At 33.1% G+C, this 15,814-nt stretch overlaps 2 protein-coding genes across 4 annotated transcripts; both read left to right on the forward strand.

Moving 5' to 3' along the window:
* The first annotated feature begins 2,626 nt into the window (after nt 1–2,626).
* On the forward strand, nt 2,627–4,388 carry LOC106322612 (bax inhibitor 1-like). Its single transcript, XM_013760685.1, has 6 exons — nt 2,627–2,771; nt 3,167–3,310; nt 3,401–3,492; nt 3,580–3,766; nt 3,856–4,011; nt 4,097–4,388. Exons 1-6 carry the CDS (start codon nt 2,658–2,660, stop codon nt 4,145–4,147), a joined length of 744 nt encoding a protein of 247 aa, XP_013616139.1. The 5' UTR covers nt 2,627–2,657; the 3' UTR covers nt 4,148–4,388.
* Nucleotides 4,389–10,391: 6,003 nt separating this feature from the next.
* LOC106318905 (GATA transcription factor 27-like) lies at nt 10,392–14,114 on the forward strand. 3 transcript variants are annotated; one of them, XM_013757074.1, is made up of 8 exons: nt 10,392–11,243; nt 12,062–12,113; nt 12,257–12,932; nt 12,992–13,049; nt 13,119–13,222; nt 13,308–13,500; nt 13,583–13,691; nt 13,785–14,114. In XM_013757074.1, exons 1-8 carry the CDS (start codon nt 11,184–11,186, stop codon nt 14,012–14,014), a joined length of 1,482 nt encoding a protein of 493 aa, XP_013612528.1. In that variant the 5' UTR covers nt 10,392–11,183; the 3' UTR covers nt 14,015–14,114. The 3 variants fall into 3 exon arrangements, with proteins under 3 accessions (XP_013612528.1, XP_013612520.1, XP_013612537.1); XM_013757066.1 differs by having other exon boundaries at nt 10,393–11,243; nt 13,577–13,691; XM_013757083.1 differs by having other exon boundaries at nt 11,171–11,243; nt 11,316–12,113; nt 13,577–13,691.
* The last annotated feature ends 1,700 nt before the right edge of the window (nt 14,115–15,814 follow it).

The raw sequence follows: 15,814 nt of genomic DNA on the forward strand, positions 1-15,814 counted from the left end.
TCCTAATAAATGCTGGAGGAAGCTCTTTTGTACCAAAGTTTAATTTTAAAGGTGCCATCAATTCCAAAATCTTCTAAAACAACCACAATCAAATCATTGTAGCTGATATCTTCATGAATCGTACTAAGAGAGGATCCTCGTTGATCATCCACTATGAAATCCCAGTGAATTCCATTTATTAGTTTCCATTCACCACATATAGAACATACTACGTGTCTTACTGCACCTACGTGTCTTACTGCACCATGTGCAGTAAAAAAATTTAAAATATTTTTTAACAGATAAATATAAATTATATTTTAAAATAAAATTTTATTAATATTGTAAATTTTCTTTTTCGCATCAATATTTTAATATAAATTTGATTTAATTAAACATAAAATTTATCTTTAAGAATATGCATGTATATATTTAAAATTATAATTTTAGATAGATTTTTCTATCAATTTATTTTAATTAAATATAGTAAATAAATTTGTAAAAGTTGCATAATTACCAAAAATTAAAATTAAAAAATATTTATAAAATTTGTAAATATATAAGAAAATAAGGATTTTACGATTAAATTTTTGATAATTTTCTAAAAAAAAATGTATATATTTTGAAAATCCCTTAGACTATATTTGCGAAGTGATTTTGCCACATGTCCTCTCTACAATCAATTTCACAAAACAAATATAACATGACTATTGAAATTGATGACATGGCTTCTGGAAAGACATGAATAATTTCATTTAATGTTGCTTTATATTATGGCAAACTTATTTGAATATGGTAATAATTCATATACTACATTTAATATTGATATTTCTTTTTGGTAAACTTTTTTTAAATATGGTAATAGCTCATACATCATCTATAAAATAAATATATTCATATATAACATTTCAAATTTCGAAATATTATTATTATTGCATCATTATACAATTTGTATTACTAAAGTTTTCAAAAATTTCTACAATTTTTTAAAAATTTAAATATCTAATCGTAAGATCATCAGTTTTTTATATACCTATAAATTTTATAAATATTGTTTAGGCTAATTTTTTTATAATTATACAATTTTATATCATTTTTATTAGTTTTATACAAATTGATTTAATATATATCAAATCTGTATTAAATATTAGTAAGAAAATATTAAAATCTATAATATTTAATAAAATTTATTTTTAAATATAAGTTAGATTTAAAAAATTCCTTGTTGCACATGAAATCAACATGATATATAATTATATTTCAAAATTTGTATAATTTAAAAATATATAATTAAATTATATTTCGAAATTTATAATGCCATATTTGAATATATTTATTTTAATGATGATTTATGAGTTATTCCCATATTCTAAAAAAATTCCAAAAATATAAATTGACATTAAATGTAATATATGAGTTATTACAATATTTTAAAAAGTTTACCAAAAATATAAACTAACATTAAATGCAATTGTCCATGTCATATTAAGCTATAAGACATGTCATCAATTTCAGCAGTCATGTCATATTTGTTTTGTGAAATTGATTGTATAAAAGACATGTGGCAAAATCAATTCGCAAATATAGTCTAGGGGATTTCGATCTATCATAACCTGATTATAAGAACATGGGGATTAGAGAAAGAATGATAAACAAGATATATAAAAAGAAAAATACATAACACTATATTCCTCATAAATAAAAATTTATAAGGTTTTATAAATCTGAGATTTCAAAACTTCATGAGAAAAACTTCGTCTCCTTCCCAGAAACCGATCGATTTTGAGAAACCAAGCAAAAATTACATAAAAAGAAGAAAATCACTATCTATTATCTTCTGACCTTTGTTACGCGTTCGTGAAGAGAGATTGTTCTATTCGTTTAAGCTTGTAGTCTTCGCCAAATCTCGTCGGACGTCAACGTCGTCGGAATAATCAAATTTCGTCGGGAAAATCGCCGGAGTCGTCGAATCTCTCGCCGGAATCATCGAAGCCGGAATCGTCGAAGTCGGAATCGTCGAATCTCTCTCGATCGATTTGGAGAATTTGAAAATTCTTGTTGGAGAAGGCATAGGTTTATGTTTAATTAGATAAGGGTATAATGGTACATTACGTATTAAAATTTTAATGGTAAAATTGAAAAATGTAAAGTTGAAAAGTGGTATTAGTGGCAATTCCCCTAATTTGTATAAGAGACAGTTTTAGTGAATCTTTTTATGAAAATTTATATGTGGTTATCTTTTCTGCAACATAAGCCGTACGTATAAATAATATTTTTGAAATTTGGTTATAATTATTCTGTCTAAATAAACAAATTTTCTTCTCGAGAAAATATCAGCCAACACAAACAAAAAATGATTCGGAAGCTTGAAAAACTCTTGACCTGGCGCATAATAATTTGCCGAAATTGAACGTGGCTAGTATTTATTGGTGTATTGACTCTGATTTGTTTCGCGGCAAAGATCCAATTCAATGCGACTACCTCCTCCATGTTTCAAGAAGTTTCCGGAACTATACCCTTCCGCGTGTTTCATGCCCCCCGAAAAGGTAATTAACATGTAAGAAGCGAGGGCATTATCGTCAAACACTCTCCAATCTTAAATTCCTCCTATAAATACCGAAGGGGCTTCTTTTATTATCTCGTGAATTTTTCTCTCAAAGCAAAAGAAAACAAAAGGCATGGATTCATTCTCGTCCTTCTTCGATTCTCAACCTGGTAGCAGAAGCTGGAGCTATGATTCTCTCAAAAACCTCCGTCAGATTTCTCCCTCCGTCCAGAATCATCTCAAGAGGGTAACTTCCTTCTTCCTCGAACAAACCGCCGGTTCTTGATTAGAGACGCTAGTTATACGATTGACCGAGATTCATTCCGTTTTCACGGTGTTAATCGTTGTAGTAGACTCGATAGCATCTCAATTTTGTTTTGATCGTTGCGATTGTACTTCCTACGAGGTTCTAGGGTTTCTAATTTCGTCGTGTTGGTTTCTGTGGAGAAAGATTCGTGAGATTGAACTTGTTTGTCCGCTGATACTTGCTTTAATTCTATCATTACTGCTTCGCTTCGCTTGTAACGGTCAAGATCGTCTTAGTCATTTCTTGTGAAGCTTATTTTCTTTGTGATTATACTGATATGCGTTGAGGAGTGTTCTTACTGATTGGGGATGTTATGCTTCTTGTGGAATTTGTAGGTTTATCTCACTCTGTGTTGTGCTCTCGTTGCGTCTGCGTTTGGAGCTTACCTCCACGTGCTCTGGAACATAGGTGGTATTCTCACTACCATTGGATGCTTTGGAAGCATGATTTGGCTGCTCTCCTGTCCTCCTTATGAACAAGTATGTCAGCTTAAACTCACTTTCTTTCGTAAGGTTGCGTGCTTTCTTGTTGTATCCTTTTCCTGAGACATTGTTGTTCTTTTGGTGCAGCAAAAGAGGCTTTCCCTTCTGTTTCTGTCTGCTGTTCTCGAAGGTGCTTCAGTTGGTCCCTTGATCAAAGTGGCAGTTGATTTTGACCCAAGGTGATTTGCCGTTGTTATTTATCGTCTCTTCATGTTGGATTCTTTGTTAGACTTCTCTTAGAGCTGACAGTTATTATCGCATTCCAGCATCCTCATCACTGCGTTTGTCGGAACTGCGATAGCCTTTATCTGTTTCTCAGGGGCAGCGATGTTGGCAAGACGCAGAGAGTACCTCTACCTCGGAGGACTGCTTTCATCTGGCTTGTCCATGCTTATGTGGCTTCAGTTTGCCTCTTCCATCTTTGGTGGCTCTGCATCCATCTTTAAGTTTGAGGTACCATACCAATAAGCGTCTCCTTCTACTCTTGTTTGTAATTCTTTCTCTTTCAGATTCCTCATATTGATATGGATCTGGTGGTGCAGCTCTACTTTGTACTCTTGATCTTTGTGGGATACATGGTGGTGGACACTCAAGATATTATAGAGAAGGCCCACCTCGGTGACATGGATTACGTGAAACATTCGTTGACCCTTTTCACCGATTTTGTAGCTGTGTTTGTTCGTGTTCTCATCATTATGGTAAGTTTATTCCCTAGCTGATATTAAGTTACTGTGCTTTATCTGTTAAAAGATATCCATGTTGATGAGGCCTTCTGTTATACAGCTGAAGAACTCGGCAGATAAAGAAGATAAAAAGAAGAGGAGGAGGAACTGAGACTAAAAAGTGAGAAAGAAAGCTAAATAGAGTGGGTGTTATGTGTGTTTCAAAAAATAAAAAAGAGTGGGTGTTATAAGTACAGACATGATAGCGTTGGTGTTTTTTACTTGTTTGGAACAGTTTTGGTAACAACACACGTTACGTATTTGTGTATTCCTCTTAGTGACTCCAGATTGTGAATGGATCAGTATCTTGAAACTGTGTTGAAAATTATCAGTTGGGAGCTATGTTTTTGTTAGTTTAATAACGCTTCTGGTAGGCCAGAGAAAAGCAATTATTGGACCTCTTTATCTGTGTGCGAAATGCTCCGAAGTCTCCGCTATATTCATCCTTGCGGTTCCGCATGTGGCTCGACTCAAAGAATGTTGCTATGTAGGAACGTGTGGTCTCGAAAGGAAAGGGAAGCTATCGTTAGGCGGAAAATAACGTGTGTCGTCTTCGTTAGGGTCGTTCTTTCGGCTCAAGTATAATCCAAGATCAACCGAAATTGCAATTCAACCTAAAATAAAATAAGATCACATTTGTTATATTTTTGCTCTTTTTAAAAAATATTTCTAATTTAGACGTGACAATCATATTTAGAATTTTGAGGGGTTGATTGGAATGAGAGGTAAATATTGTAGATTTTCTCAATATATCTGTATAATTTTTTTATGTGGAATTTAGGTGTAGGTTTGTTGCTATTTAGTTGTTTGCTTAAAAACTTTCTAAAATTCAAAGTATAAGTGTTTTAGGTATTTTGCTTTTTAAAGTAAAAATGTAATTTTGAAGATCTTTTTAAAACATGATTGAAAGAGATTTGTGGTTTATATAAAATTTTGGCTGAGCACTTTCCAAGAGTTTGTTTTTGGATTCTTAATTTTATGTTTGATTATCAAATCACTATAATGAATTGTTAATATATAAAGACTATTCAACTAATTTGTTAATTTAGTCATAAATTATTTGATTTATGTTTGGAGACTCAGATTGGGCTTCATCTTGATCTGCTTTCTTGCATTGTTTCGTTGTATAGCAGTGTCACCTAGTTCCATCTCCTTGGCATAAGAATCGGAGGCGTTAGAGTTCGGATACTATGACCCCGCGATGGCAGAGGAACTAATCGAGGAAGCATTCAGTCCACGGGCTTCGTTCAGTCCACGGGCTTCGTTCAGATCATGTGTAGATCATTTTTATGGTTTAATTGATTATTTTAGTGATGTCTTATTTTACTACTGGTTTAGCCTAGTATTTTGTAACTATGTGGCCCAATTGCTGTGGTAAATAATATAACGATGTTTCAATCGGGTAGGGTAGGATCTATCCGATATATTCGTAGGTGATCCAGATCTCGTCATTTATATACATGGTTTAAATTTCTGTAAAATTAAAATGTTATATTTACATTTGGTTAATAAAAATTGTTGCTGAGCCAAAAATAAAAAGAAACGAGATAAGTCACAATAAGTGACAGTGATACCAAAAGCGCTCGTTGGAGAGTGAGAAGAAAGAGCATGATTACTAGAAGGTTCTTAGGGCGAGGTTCTTAGCGGAATATAAGAATCCGACTCTTAACTTTTAACTAAAAAAACTAAGAATCGGTTCTTAAATAAGAGTTTTAAGAAAAGATTCTTAACTTTTTTAGTTAAAAGTTAAGAGACGGATTCTTATATTTCGATAAGAACATCGCTCTAAAAACCTCCCAGTAATCATGTTATAAGTGAAATGCTAAAAAATATCTGTAATTTTTTTCATTCTTGGAAAACTTTCGTTTGAATAAAAAAGAACAAAAGAGATAGGACATATCATTCCAGTTAAAACTTTTGGTTTAATTGTTGTTATTTTGTGCTGCAGTGGTTGTGTTTTATTAGCATGGACTAGATTTTGATCCGCCTTTTAAGGGTAGATATATTTTTTGTTTTACATTTTTGTTGAAATTTAATTTTTATATTTTTGTTTTTAGTCATATATATATATATATATATTTTATAATATTTATCTTAAATGATTAATAAGAAGTTTTAATAATTGTATTATAAAAGTTGGATCACACTTATATTAACAGGTGATATTCATGTTTTAATAGTATTGATGGGAATTGTTAGCAGACCATCATTTGACATACTTTGTTTTTATTTAAGCACCACTCGTGCATAACCTTCGTGTATTTTAATTAACCTGATTTCATGCATTAGTTTCATCGCCTGATCTCCACCGTCCGACTGAATGATCATTATTACATTATTCCATCAGAATTTTCGTAAATTAATTAGGACGTAGTTTTTTTAAAAAAACTGGCCTATAATTAGGACGTAGTTGGTCACGATTTCTTTACCGTCTCGTTCCTTTTTACTCTATAACATCAATACGATTGACATTTTAAATATTGCCATTACAAAATTATTTGACGTTTTATACTTACAAAATAATTGTATTGTTTCATTATATTTATATCTCTCTTGGGAATATAAATACTATTATTTGATTGAGACTCAACATTATTTTTGGAGTTACGTAACAATAATCACTGTTTTCTACAATTTGCTTCTTCCTTGAGATGAAAAACCAAACTTTTGTTAGCCTAATATTTTTTTCTTTTGAGAAATTTGTGATGGCGCGTGAGAGCAACATTATCCGTTAAAAACTGTAAGGTTATCTCCAACAAGACACCAAGACACCAAAACACCTAATTTGGTATGATTTCATCTCCAACAAGACATCAAATTTTTCATCGCACCAAATCTTTAAATGTATATTTTATTATGTTTCATTTAATAACATAGTTCAATTATTATCAATTTTGTAGTTAAAAATTAATATATTGTATTATTTTTATTTTAAATTTATTTTTACATAATTAAAATACTAAATTTTTATTTTTATTCTTATTTTCAAAATAAATCACTAAATGACTATTATCATTCATCATTTACAAGTAAGAAAAAATAATAATAATATAAATGTGATAAAATAATTATTTATCAATTAAAAATAATATACAATAAAAAAAACTGAAAACATCAAATAATATACTCTCTCTGTTCCCGAAAAAAATATTTTCTTGAGTATTCACGCATATTAAGGAAACAGTTAATTTTTTACAACTGAATTTATTATTTATTTTACTATATATTTTCCAATAAATATCAATCAATAGTATTCAACCAATTCAAATATTTTCAATTAATGTTTCTTAAAACTATACAATTTTTCAACATTAACTACTAAACTAATTTAAAATTTTAGAAAATCTATTATTTTGGAACAAAAAATAAATCTAAAAAATCATACTTTGAAAAACAGAGAGAGTATAATATTACTTTTGGTGTAAAATTTGATGTCATTGTTAGAAATGACAAAAAATTTATAACACCAAAATACCAAATTTGGTGTAATTTTAGCACCAAATTTGGTTTGATCGTTGGAGATCGTCTAAGGGTTTTAAAAAAAACAAATTAATATTTTAGTTTTTCAAAACCTCTTGCAAGTTGTCATAGTGACAAGTGCAAAAGTTGATAAATAAAAAACTTTTGTGTTATTCTCTCACCTAATTTCTTTGCTTTCATTTATTTTAAATGTTTAGAACCCTTTAAAATCCTCCTGATGGAGGTGCACTGAAGGTGTCATCAATTAACCTAATATACTGATACTTCATACTCATACATCTCATCGTAACATGTTATAAGTTCACCAAACCTTAACATTATGTGGATCTCGATCATGGATGACTGCATGTTTAATTTTTAAGTTTATATGTATAGCTAACTTCGTGGGAATAGTATAACACGCGTAGACACGCAGTAATGTACCCAAATTAGTTCACTAATCACATTCACGGAACTAAAGAAGTGGGACCCATCACTTAAAAATACTTTAACCTAATCAAACGGTGCAGAAAAGAGCTGTGTCCATGATCGTCGTCCTCATTACGGCCGGTGACTCCAATAAACCATTTTTGTTTGATATTCAAAATCTATTAATAAAACTGTAGATATAATTCACCAAACGTCATGCCATCACATACGTTCAAATAAGTTAAAACCTAATCTTATAGCCAAGTCTTATCTTTATATTAAAAAGACAATTATTTACATCAATATCTACACTTTTATTTTTACAAAAAAAATATCTACCCTTTTTTATTTAAAAGTAAAAAGAACAAACCTTGTTGATTTCATCTTTCCTTTCCAACTCTTTCTTTATTGGTTTAACACTTGGAGATGACATTAATTTTATTAAGAAAAAGTTGATTTGTGACAAAACATCAACTAAAATATATTACATAATGTAAATCAGAGAAACGAGACTACGTTGTAGTTTAATTGACAATTTTCAGAATTATCTTTCAATATAATAATGTTGTAGACATTGTACTATAATTTCTTACATCAATTGTACTATAAACATTCATAGAATAGGGTATTTTAATAATAGGAAACTGTAATTTCAGTAATTGGTATTTTTATTCAGTGTAATATTATACGGTTCCATAATCTTATCAAAATTTTATTATATTTTTCTTATGACTAATATAACTGTCGTCATTAATAAATATTAATTATCTTCGTTGGAATCAAAGGAAAGAACAAATAAGAAGAAAAGTCTATAGTCAAAACAAGCAGGAACCATGAGGCACAACAAGCAATGGTATTCCTCCAGCCCCATTGTCACTTTCTTACCATTGGAGGTTTCTCTATGAATAATTGAGTTTAGATCAATTATTTTAATTTGTTTACAGAAGAAATGCCTCAATATATAATCCGTTCACTTTATCAGTTAAAATATTGTCTAGAAAGTATTCAGATGTGCTCACTTATTTTTAATTATTATAAAAAGTCACATGTAAATAGCCTTTGGTTAGTATTTACCACAACTACAAAATAGCTAAAAGTAGTTAATTGTATTTAAATTTAAAATGTAAACATGTATAGTATATTTGAACAAAATATTCCTACTTAACCATTTACACACTATTAATCAAATGGAAATGCCCTTTTGAATATTTTTAACAAAAAGAACTAATTAAGCAATTTAAAGAACTAGTTAAGTATGCTTACGGTTCTGGTGTTCATCGGAGGTCCCTGGTAGAAGCTCTGTCCACGGCGGAGCAGAAGCTAGACTAGCTGAAGATAGATCTGGAGCAGTGGCGAGCCGTGTGAAGAGAAGGCCACGAGAAGGTCGGTTTTTAGGGTTCAGTCGTCGATGCTCGGTGAACCGTGTTCCCCTTGGTTTCGTCGGCTCTCGGCTCTGAGGCTGTGTCTCTCAAGTTACAGATCTGGAAGCTGGTGTGGTTTTGGTGGCTTGTAACTCAGACCTGTAAGGAGAAGGGGCGTGTGGTGGTGCGTGAAGCAGACTCGGTGCGTGGGTGGCTCAACGCCCATTCTTGCCAGTGTGAACTTTGGAGACTTACCTCTGGAGGCGCACCAGAGCTAAGAAGGCGGATGTGTGTTCGTCGGATTGACTCTCGTGATGTGTGTGTTGTCTTTTCGGAAGACTGAAAGAAGCGTCTATGGTTCAGACAGAGGAGGGAAGGGCAGCACTGCACTCTGACCAAACGAAGCCTCGACGTCGACGTGAAGACACCCTGTAGAAGAAGCTGTTCCTACAGTTCTCGTAGGCAGAGGGTGGCGAGTCTTGGACTTTCCCGTGTGGTCTCAGGGAGAGTTTCAAAGGCTTGGTGGCAAATTCGCTTAGGAGTTTGGCATTCGCAGTACCGATCTATTGTAACATCTGGTAGCTTGGCTCCTTCTTCCATTTACATGTTCCCGACTGATGGTGGACGGTGTCACTGCCTCGACCCGACTTTTACAGGATTACAAAGCCTTAGTCTCTGGCCATTTAGAATCAACTGAGTGGAATTTGCACCAAAGGTGTTATCGCGGTTGGTCATGAACAACATTCTAATCTTAAGGCATCAACTGCTCCAAGCTTCAATTGAGTCTCACTCTAGTTTTTTTTTTCTTGGTGGTTTAGAGATAGTTTTGTAATCTTGTTTTTATAGTGGTAGAATTTAGGTGGTTCAAGAGACGATTTGCTCTGAGTCGTGGAGTAAATTTGTTCTCATTGTGGTTACAAGAGTACAATGGAGTTTGATTAGGTAGCGTAGGATCCATAGACGTGTTCTTAGGTGATACTAGATCGCCTCCATTGTCTTGCGGTTAAATCTCTTGAGGTCTAATTCGTTTGTAACAAACTTTGTGTTGGATAATGAAAATTGAAGTTGAACCAAAAAAAAAGAGTATACATTAAAGTTGGACAAAGATACTTGTTAAAAGTTCTCTCTCTTCTCTAAATTTTCTTCAAAAGCGATTTTCAGCATATCTAGATTTAGTTCTCGGACAGTTTCTGCTTCGTCATTTTGAAGATCCAAACTGATTTTTTCGGCGCTTGAGAGATAGAGACAAGCTATCCACTTTGTTTTCCACTGATTTAGTGAAGGTGTTATCTATTGAGTGGTGGAGCATCAAACCTCTTTGAACCGAGGTTAGGCGTGTTGACCCATTGTAAGGTTGTGTCTTTGCGTTCAATGGAGGCAACAAATTAGCTTTGTTGGTTCGTTACCATCTCGTCTGGTGGCTGTGTGTCTACGATTTGGTTGAATTTTTGCGTTTGCGGCTTGGAATGGCGGGTGTCTATGTCGTATCTGGCAGACAAATCCATCTTCTTGGCGGTTAATCTCCATTTGCATGTCTTCCTTTCGTTCTAGTTCTAGTTTTGTTTGTGCCATTCACGTTTGGCTTCTGAGTTGTGTCGATTCTTTTCATCTCTTAACTTTTGTTCCTCCAGCGATGTGTGATTGTGAGGCACTAAAAAGACCAGACATGGTTCTCCTGTTCCGGACTAGGGTGTCGCTTTGCAACCAGATCGAATATGTTCGACGAGGAGACATGGCTGTGAATTAGTCATCCTAGGGCCACGATGTCCGTTTGGATGTTTTGGCAGACTAATTTTATTCTTTTTTTTTTTTGCAAGATCTAATAAATTTGGATCTAGAGATTGTCGTCTTCGTAATTCGCCTTTGTTTTAGAGTGACAATCATCTTTGCTCTCGACGGATGGAGACGGTTGGCATTTTTTGCAGATCATTGTTCCATGCGTCGTGGACTCTCCTTCAGGTTTGTTTCACTCTCCATCCTTGACCTCTAATGCTTAAAGCGCTAATGTCAATTTTGGCTGTAACTTTGAAGAGATCTTTATGACCTAAGATATGCTGGTGATGTCATGTGAGTTACGGGTAATCGAGGTGAACACCACGTTTCAATGATTAACATCGACGGTAGAGAACGGAAAGTGATACTCTAAAAATTATGGAGCAGTTTAGGGGTTGAGTGAAACTAGATTGCAAAATTTGAATTAATTTTGTTTGTTCGATTTAAGTTTATGGTCAATATTTGAATTCCCGATCATATCGTAAATGTTAAAAAAGTATACATTAATTTTTTTTAATAGATATGAAAATGTAAGTAAATAGAAGGGGACGCTGAAACATTAACTTTCATTATACAAAAAAAAAAAGAGCCATAGCCTCACCACATTCTCTTTCTCTAGCCTCACCACTTTCTCTCTCTCTTTCCCATTTTCACAGCCATTTGTTAGATTCCTCTCTCTCTCTCTCTCTCTCTCTTTTCTTTTTCTATTGTGGTTGTTTATTAGAGACTGATTAGCTCAAAGGAACCCAAAAGAGAATTCTTCCCTTCTCTTCCATTTTTTCTAAATTTTCTGGGCTGTTATTGTTTTCCTCTCCAGCCAATTTTCTAAGAAGGAGACTTTTGAGTTTCTGGGTTTTTCCTTCGCAGTGAAGCTTCTCAATACCCATAGAACCTATACTGAAGCAAATTACGGATTAATAAGAATTTGTTCAGAGTCTCTAATACTTGGTGATATTATAAGCTATCTATCATCTCTATATTAATAACTTTTTGTAAAAAAAAAGATAAAAGAAGAGATGGGGAAGCAAGGGCCTTGCTATCACTGTGGAGTTACAAGTGAGTTCTTGTTGTTTCTCCAAATCAAGATTTGTTTTCTGTGAATTAAAAGTCCACAACTTGAGAGCTGTTTACAGATTGTTTCATAATAGGAAAGAAGAACTGCTTTCAATTTGATTATGTGTAACATTTGTTGTGAACAGGCACACCTCTATGGCGAAACGGGCCACCGGAGAAGCCGGTACTGTGCAATGCGTGTGGCTCCAGATGGAGAACGAAGGGATCACTAGTAAACTACACTCCCGTTCGTGCTCGTGCTGAAGGTGATGAGGTTGAGATTGACGATCGAAGAGGTGGTCAAAAGATGATGATGATTAATGGAATGTCTATGAACAAAAAGAGGAAACCATATCAAGAAAACTTCACAGTTAAGAGAACCAACTTGGAGTTCAGTAACGGTTTCAAGAAGAGGTCTTTAGAAGAAGAAGCTAGCAACAATAGGTCGAGTTCAGGGTCTGTTGTATCGAACTCAGAGAGCTGTGATCAGTCTAACGTGTGGGAAACGAGTTTTGCTGCTTGTAAGAAGAGGACGTGTGTGGGGCGTCCGAAGGCTGCTTCTTCTTCTGTTGAGAAGCTCACAAAGGATCTCTTTAGTATTCTACAGGAACAGCAGTTTTCTTGTTGTGTCTCTGGTATTTCAGAGGAAGAGTTGCTGTTTGAGAACGAGTCACCGATGGTGATAGGACATGGGAGTGTTCTTTTGAGAGATCCTCATGAGGACTCTGAAGCTAGCTCGCTCTTGGTTGAGAACAGCAAGTCCTCATCAATACATTCTCAAAACTCTGGTGGAAAAGCTATAAAGCAGGAGCAACTCAAGAGGTAAATAACCTGGAATAAATGTGATTTAAGCAAGTTGTAAATGATGTTTTTGGTTGCAGGACCAAATCTCAAGTCTTGGGAAGACATAGTTTACCACTCTGTAACATAGATTTGAAGGTAAAATTCATTTGCAGTTCCCTACAATTTTTGTTTTCTTCAAATATTGATTTGAATGTTTTTCTGCAGGATGTTATTAACTTTGATGAGTTCATAGAAAAATTCACAAAGGGAGAGCAGCAAAAACTGATGAAATTACTTCCTGAAGTTGACTCTGTTGATCCTCCTCATAGGTTAATGCAACTTCAGTGTTCACAGATTTGTTTCACTGGCTACTTCTGAGTTCTTAACTTTTGTTTATGTTTTCTCTTTTGCTAGCCTCATGAGCATGTTTGAGAGTTCTCAGTTCAAAGAAAACTTCTCCTTGTTTCAGCAACTAGTCGCAGATGGTGTCTTTGGAACATCAACTTCTTCCTCTGGATCAAAACTTGAAGAGTTTAAGACACTTGCAAAGCTTGCTTTATCCGATCCTGACAAATCCCATATGCTGGAAAGCTATCAGATGCTCAAGGTTTAACGTCATATACTCTTCTTGAAACAAAATAGTTTCTTGTCTTGCAGCTTCTTATCGTAGACCTTCGCCTCAGGGACAGAGAAAAGGGATTGAAGACTCATCAAGGGTCTCAAACCAGACTCCATCAGATAATAATAGGCTAGTAACCATTGAAAGACCTTGTGAAAGCTTAAACCAAAACTTCTCAGGTCAATTCAAAGATTCTTCAATTATGGCAATCCACAACTTTCTGCGATAAAAATCTGTTTGTTTCTGATTACTTTGAGTTTTGCATTCTCCAGAGACAAGGGTTGTGACGAAGAGCCCCAAAGAAGTAATGAAGATTAGATCAAAACACATTGAAACCAAAGAGATTATAGAGAACAGTGTCTCTTCCTTAAACCATATGAGCTACGGTGGATCTATGGTGTGTGGTGGCTATGAAGATAATGATAACTCTGATCAGGATCTTCTTCTTGATGTGCCGTCAAATGGATCATTCCCTCAGGCAGAGCTTCTTCACATGATATGATATGAAAGATGAAAGTTTCTCAAACTCAGTTGTTGGTATTTCTCAGAACAAAGACTTAAAAGACTCTTTAAAGATCTCTCTCTGATCCGAGGAGAAAACTCTTTCACCCTTTTTGACTTTTTCTGAGAAAAAATGTGGCTAAATGAGTTTTTCTGAAATAGAAATTGAGAAAAAGACAAAAATAGCACTAAATCAAGTTTATGTTCCCAAACTAGCATTCAAGGTCAAAAGTCACAAAAATAGCACTTAATGTTTTATCAAAACTCATAAACTTAGGGTTTAGAGTTTAAGGGTGGGGTTTAGGATTTAGGGTTTAGGGTTTAGGGTCTAGAGTTTAGAGTTTAGGGTTTAGAGTTTAGATTTTAGGGTTTAGGGTTTAGATTTTAGGGTTTAGGGTTTAGAGTTTAGGGTTTAGGGTTTAGAGTTTAGAGTTGAGAAATGAGGTTTTGGGGATAAGATTTCAAATTTTGAAAAATAGAAAAAATTAAAATTTTCAAAGGATAAACTTAGAAAAGTGCTATTTTGGTCATTTTAGTTTTTAAGTGCTATTTTTGTGATATAAACTTAGAAAGGTGCTATTTTGAAAATTTGCACTTAGAAATTGCTATCATCTGCAGATACATAATATAAAAAAAAGGAAGGATTTTTTTATGTAAGGGTACTTTTTGGCGGTCATATACTGTCTTCTCCTTCTTACTACTAAACTTGGAGAACAAGGAAGTTCGTTTCCTTATTGAAACTTTTTCTTGTGCTCAAAAGATGAGATCGAGGGTCTGATTGGTAATAGCCGTAGTTTTAAAATTTTTGCTGTAGAAAATTTTACTATGGCTTTACATTTTATTGATGTAGAATTTTATGGAAAGCACTAAACAATTACTTTGGATTTTTGATTCTGTAGAGCACTTGTATCTGTAGGTTATTTCAAGAGCCGTGATTTAAAAAAAAAAAATGTAAAGCTTGATTGCTCTGAATTTGATGCTGTAGAAATAAATAGGGCTGTAGACATCACCTACAACAACTACCATTCACCTCCTCGTAAGAACAATAGTATTAAGATACCATATGCATAAATATTTTAGTAAGTAATTATTTTAATTATAAAACAATATTAATAGATATTTATTATTTTATTACAAATTATTAAAATCGTAACATATACTGTTTTACAATTGACAATTTTGCTATATTCGATACCACATTGAACTTTATATTCTATTTACATACCAGAGATCTTTGGTAAGTTATTTTTATCAATCTTTATAACTGTTAACTAGACTCTGAGCGCGGATATGAATTTTCGGTTTTTGGTTATTTAATTAACTAAATGATGTATTTATAATATTTGATGTATTATATTCACCAAGTAAATAATTTTTTTGGCGTCTTAAACCATCTATTTACGACAAATATTCGATATCTTATAAAAAATTGAACAAATGCATGTAATTAGAGAATTGTAGTAGATATATATATAAATAGTGGTTATTAATGTAAAATATGAAGAAATATTATATTATGATTTAGTATAGCATAAAAGATTATAAATTAGTTATACATGTTAAAAAAAAAATACAATGATTTTTAAACTTCTATGAAAAATTTAACATATAAAAAAGGGCGATGAATTGGTTATCAAATTGTAAATAATTTCATAATTTTATTAGTAATAAATTATTTCTAGTCTTTATTTTGCGTCAATATAATTATTAAATGTCCATAACATTAATATATTAAAAGGTCATATTATGAAAGACCATGTTATAACCGTTTTTTTCCGGGAAGTGTAACAAAAAAAAATTG

This window comes from Brassica oleracea, chromosome C2 (genome assembly GCF_000695525.1).
Source record: "Brassica oleracea var. oleracea cultivar TO1000 chromosome C2, BOL, whole genome shotgun sequence".
Taxonomy (NCBI): domain Eukaryota; kingdom Viridiplantae; phylum Streptophyta; class Magnoliopsida; order Brassicales; family Brassicaceae; genus Brassica; species Brassica oleracea.

What these genes read in the sequence shown, in the direction of transcription:
- LOC106322612 (XM_013760685.1), top strand. Translation starts at nt 2,658, where the DNA reads ATGGATTCATTCTCGTCCTTCTTCGATTCTCAACCTGGTAGCAGAAGC. An exon ending in CATCCATCTTTAAGTTTGAG is followed by an intron (nt 3,767 to 3,855) that starts GTACCATACCAA and finishes CTGGTGGTGCAG; the next exon opens with CTCTACTTTGTACTCTTGAT. An exon ending in TTCGTGTTCTCATCATTATG is followed by an intron (nt 4,012 to 4,096) that starts GTAAGTTTATTC and finishes TCTGTTATACAG; the next exon opens with CTGAAGAACTCGGCAGATAA.
- LOC106318905 (XM_013757066.1), top strand. Translation starts at nt 11,184, where the DNA reads ATGGAGACGGTTGGCATTTTTTGCAGATCATTGTTCCATGCGTCGTGG. An exon ending in TCTGTAACATAGATTTGAAG is followed by an intron (nt 13,050 to 13,118) that starts GTAAAATTCATT and finishes GTTTTTCTGCAG; the next exon opens with GATGTTATTAACTTTGATGA. An exon ending in TCTGTTGATCCTCCTCATAG is followed by an intron (nt 13,223 to 13,307) that starts GTTAATGCAACT and finishes CTCTTTTGCTAG; the next exon opens with CCTCATGAGCATGTTTGAGA.